The sequence below is a fragment of the Cebus imitator genome, unplaced genomic scaffold (assembly GCF_001604975.1).
Source record: "Cebus imitator isolate Cc_AM_T3 unplaced genomic scaffold, Cebus_imitator-1.0 Scaffold419, whole genome shotgun sequence".
NCBI classification, from domain to species: domain Eukaryota; kingdom Metazoa; phylum Chordata; class Mammalia; order Primates; family Cebidae; genus Cebus; species Cebus imitator.
This window is the reverse complement of record NW_016107734.1, coordinates 358,213-362,717: the sequence shown is the minus strand read 5'-3', so window position 1 is coordinate 362,717 and position 4,505 is coordinate 358,213. Positions and strand designations below refer to the sequence as shown.

General features: G+C 51.1%; 1 protein-coding gene across 4 annotated transcripts in view; it reads left to right on the top strand.

The window, feature by feature from the left end:
• The first annotated feature begins 849 nt into the window (after nt 1–849).
• LOC108290011 (tetratricopeptide repeat protein 28-like) overlaps nt 850–4,505 on the top strand; it is a 358,528-nt gene continuing 354,872 nt past the window's right edge. For all 4 annotated transcript variants that reach the window (XM_017509680.2, XM_037731780.1, XM_017509681.2 and 1 more), the window contains exon 1: nt 850–1,092. In XM_017509680.2, coding sequence (XP_017365169.1) covers nt 991–1,092 — 102 coding nt within the window. In that variant the 5' untranslated portion in view covers nt 850–990. The remainder of the gene's footprint in view (nt 1,093–4,505) is intronic.

Here is a 4,505-nt window from a genome sequence, read left to right as displayed (position 1 = left end):
CCGTCCCAAAAAAAAAAAAAAAAGGTTTGTGTAAGTGCACTTCGCTGTGCGCACAATGAGACAATCACCTTAAGAGGCACTTCTCAGAACCATGCCATGGTTAAGAGAGGCGTGACTGTACAGGCATCCTCTTCCTGAAAGCTCAGTCAACCCTGTGCAGTGCTAACTGCCACACTCCCTTTTTGCACGTGCAGAAATCAAGGATCTTTGGCTCCGCTGAGTGACTTGTTCATGGTTTCTGTTTTCAAGTGGTGGAGGCGGGACTTGAATATTCGAGAGCTCCTTCTGGAGAACTGTGGTCCTTAACCATTAAAACTACTTAAGAGGTCTTGTTTCTTGATCACTGCCTACCAAGTGCTAGGCCCGGTGCTTGAGGCTTTCTCTGGATTATTACTCTGAGTCCTTAGATTTACGAGAAACAGGTCTGCAAGTCCTGACCCTAACACGCAAGGGTTAGTGGAGATGGGGGCTTGAAATCAGCTTCTCCGTCGAGTCTGGCTGTCTCCCGGACCCGGGCACACCTCCACGATGGCGATCCCGCCCCCTCAGTGGCGTCCTTTGCATTGCACTACTTGCGGGGAAGTCCCTCCTGGCCCGGACCCTCGTCCCAGGCCCCGCGTCGCGGGAGAAGCGAAAGGGGCAGTATGGGGAAAGGGCGGAGGGGCGGGGGCGGGGGTGGTCCGCAGAGAGGCAGGCGGCGGCGCGCAGCTGGGAACTGCACGCTCACCCGCCGAGTAGGACGGGCCCGGCGGGGGTGGGCGCGACAGTGGGAACAGCGGCCCGCTCCAGAGGGCGCGCGGGGAGGGGGCACGGCGAACGCGCGCGTGCGCGGTGCGTGTGTGGGCCCGCGGGGGTGCGCGCGAGGCGGGGGGGCAATGAGGTCGCCGCGGCGGCGCGCAGTACGGCGGGAACATGGCGCGCGGAACCGGCGCGCGCGCCTAGCTGGCGGGACCGTTAGCTCGAGGCGGACGCGGCCCGGGCCCCGTGGGGATGGAGCAGTCGCCGCCGTCGGCGCCCGAGTCGACCCCAGGGCCGACCCCCGCAAGAAGCCGAAGGAGGCGGGAGCCGGAGTCGCCGCCGGCGTCGGCGCCGGTGAGTGCGTGAGGGGCTTGGGCCGGGAGACTTTCTTTGTGAAACTCCGGCGGTGGGAGCCGGGCCGGGCCTCAGCGGCTTAGGACCGCCTGCAAGGCGGAAGGCGTCTCGCGGTCCGGGTTCGATCCCAGCCGCGAGCCGTCTGGCGGCGGGACCTGGTCCTGCGACTGCCTGCCTCAGTTTCTGCGGGGGTGTGTGAGGGTGTGTGTAGGTGTATGAGGGTGTTGGCCTGCGCGCACCGGGGGTGAGGGGACGGTATACAGTCGGTGCCTAATGCGCACGTCTCCTCCCCCTCACCCCAGACCCCTGGGGCGGAAACTGGGGACCTGACTCTGTTGGAGCGGTAGGCGGCACCCGCGGGGAGACAGGTGTCGGCGCAGCCCGGATGGCTCTTTCCCGCGTCGGGATTGTGAGGAGTGAGCTCTCCGTCTCCGGAGGCGAGCAAGTCTGTCGGTGGCTCATCACCGTGTTTGGTGTTTGGGCCACCAGTTAGGGGGAAGGATGCTGAGCGACAAGGACTTTAGAGGTCCCGCTGGATGGGATGGGATGGCTCTAGGCTCTCGAGCTTCCCCTCACCCCTGCCTCCCAAACCCATTGGAGCGTAGGAATCATTGGGAGCACCTGGTAAAATGCGGGCTTCACACCGAACGCCAGGCCTACGGACTGTGGCTCACCAGAGCGTGGAAGCAGATTTCGAACTTAAGCGCCGACGTTGTGATCAGGCGAGTTTGGCAAGCACTATTTTAGAGAGTAGGCTTCCTGCGAGCAGGAGCCGGTTCTGTGTATACCTCACCGTGGCATCCTGGTACCCGGCATGGTGCCTGGCACGGTAGATGATCACAAAATATCTGTAGAATAAATTACAAGGGAGAGTGCAAAATAGGAGTCCTTGAGACATTTTCTGGAGCTTCGTGAGATTAGTATCTCTGTCGGATTTATGTTACGGTATATGGTTTTTCTCAGCTCCTAACTTAACTTTTGTGACTGTTTTTAATGCCGTGTTTTCAGTATGTTCTAAGCAAAAGCAGGGTATATGTTGCTTATATACACGATCCACTAGGCTGGGTGCGGTGACTCACTCCTGTAATCCCAGCACTTTGGAAAGTGGATTGCTTGAACCCACGGGCTTGAGGCTGTAGTGAGCCAAGGAGTTAGAGACCAGTGTGGGAAACTTAGCGAGACACGTCCCCACACAAAATACAAAAATTAGCTGGGTGTGGTAGTGTGCACTTGTAGTCCTAGCTACTCTGGAGGCTGAGGTGGGAGGATCGCTTGAAGTCCAGGTTGCAGTGAGCCAAGGTTGTGCCACTGCATTCCAGCCTGGACAATAGAGTGAGAACCAGTCTCTTAAATAAATAAATAAATAAATAAATGATTTTCTGTGTACACTTCCTCTGGTTAAAATTAATTCTGAAACAAAATTCTGAATTAAAATATGCATGTTTCTTTCTCTTCATCATTTGGTAACACTAGGCTTTTAGGATTTTATTCTGTTGGGACAGGTAAATATCTACATATTTGACAAAGCAAATATGAATTACTGTTTATTCAAGAAACTTGGCAATTTGCTTAAACCTGAGTATTTGCAGTCTTTGTGATATTTTGTGTTTTTAATTTTTAATTAAAAAAATTTTTGGCCAGGTGTGGTGGCTCACACCTGTAATCCCAGCACTTTGGGAGGCCGAGGCGGGTGGATCACGAGGTCAAGAGATCGAGACCATCCTGGTCAACATGGTGAAACCCCGTCTCTACCAAAACTACAAAAAATTAGCTGGGCATGGTGGCGCATGCCTGTAATCCCAGCTACCCAGGAGGCTGAGGCAGGAGAATTGCCTGAACCCAGGAGGTGGAGGTTGCCGTGAGCCGAGATCGTGCCATTGCACTCCAGCCTGGGTAACAAGAGCGAAACTCCGTCTCAAAAAAAAAGAAAAAAAAATTTTTTTTTGAGACGGACTCTGTTGTCCAGGCTGGAGTGCAAGTAGCACAATCTCGGCTCACTGCAACCTCCACCTCCTGAATTCAAGAGATTCTCCTGCCGCAGCCTTCAGTGTAGCTGGCATTACAAGTGTATGCCATCACACCCAGCTAATTTATATATTTTTAGTAGAGAGGAGCTTTTGCTATGTTGCCCAGGCTGGTCCCAGACTCCTTGACTTCAAATGATCTGCCCACCTCGGCCTCCTAAAGTGCTGGGATTACAGGTGTGAATCACTGTACCCAGCTTTATTTATTTTTTTTTATTTGTTTGAGATACAGTCTCACTCTATTGCCCAGGTTGGAGTGCAGTGGCATGATCTCGGCTAACTGCAACCTCCACTTCCCAGGTTCCAGCTATTCTCAGGCCTCAGCCTCCTGAGTAGCTGGGATTACAGGCATGTGCTACTACTACACCCAACTAATTTTTTGTATTTTTTAAGTAGAGACAGGGTTTCCCTGTGTTGGCCAGGCTGCTCTGGAACTCCTGGCCTCAAGTGATCCACCTGCCTCATCTTCCCAAAGTGCTGGAATTACAGGTGTGAACTACTGTGCCTAGCCAATCTTTGTGATATTTGGAAATTGAGGTTATATTTTGTCAGAGTCAATGGTAAAATAGAATTGTTTGAAATTAATATTTCAGGGGCTATTTTTTACATTAAATTGAATTTTATTTTGTTGGTTTCATTTCAGTAGGTTTTAACTATTTTAAAAATACACACACACACACACACACACACACATATATTTTATTTTTTTTTTCTGAGACAGAGTTTTGCTCTGTCACCCAGGCCAGAGTGCAATGGCGTAGTTTTGGTTCACTGCAACCTCTCCCTTCTGGGCTCAAGCAATTTTCCTGCCTCAGCCTCCCAAATAGATGGGATTACAAGTCCCCATCACCACGCCTGGCTAATTTTTGTATTTTTAGTAGAGATGGGGTTTCACCATGTTGGCCAGGCTGGTTTTGAACTCCTGAGCTCAAGTGATCTGCCTGCCTCGGCCTCCCAAAGTGCTGGTAGCCACCACACCTGACCAAAAATATTTTTAAAGGCAGAATCTTGCTATGTTGCCCCAGCTGGTCTTGAACTCCCAGTCTTGGCCTCAAGTGATCCTTCTGCCTCAGCTTTCTGAGTAGCTGGAAGCACAATTGTGAGCCACCACACCTGGCTTTTATTATTTTTTTCTAATAAAAAAATTAATAGAATTCGTTGTTTCACTGGACAAAATATGCATATATAGGAAGGCAAGACTTTTGGACTTGAGATTGCGCTGAAGAAGAAAAATGGAAAAATTAGGCAGTTTAGTCTCTCAGTGTGTTATTTTTGTATGTTATACAGATATGTCTTTTTAAAGTGTCTTTAAAAAGCTTTATTGAGATAAAGATAAATGAGATAAATTCACCTACCATGAAATCAACCCCTTGAGTGTAGAATTTTGTG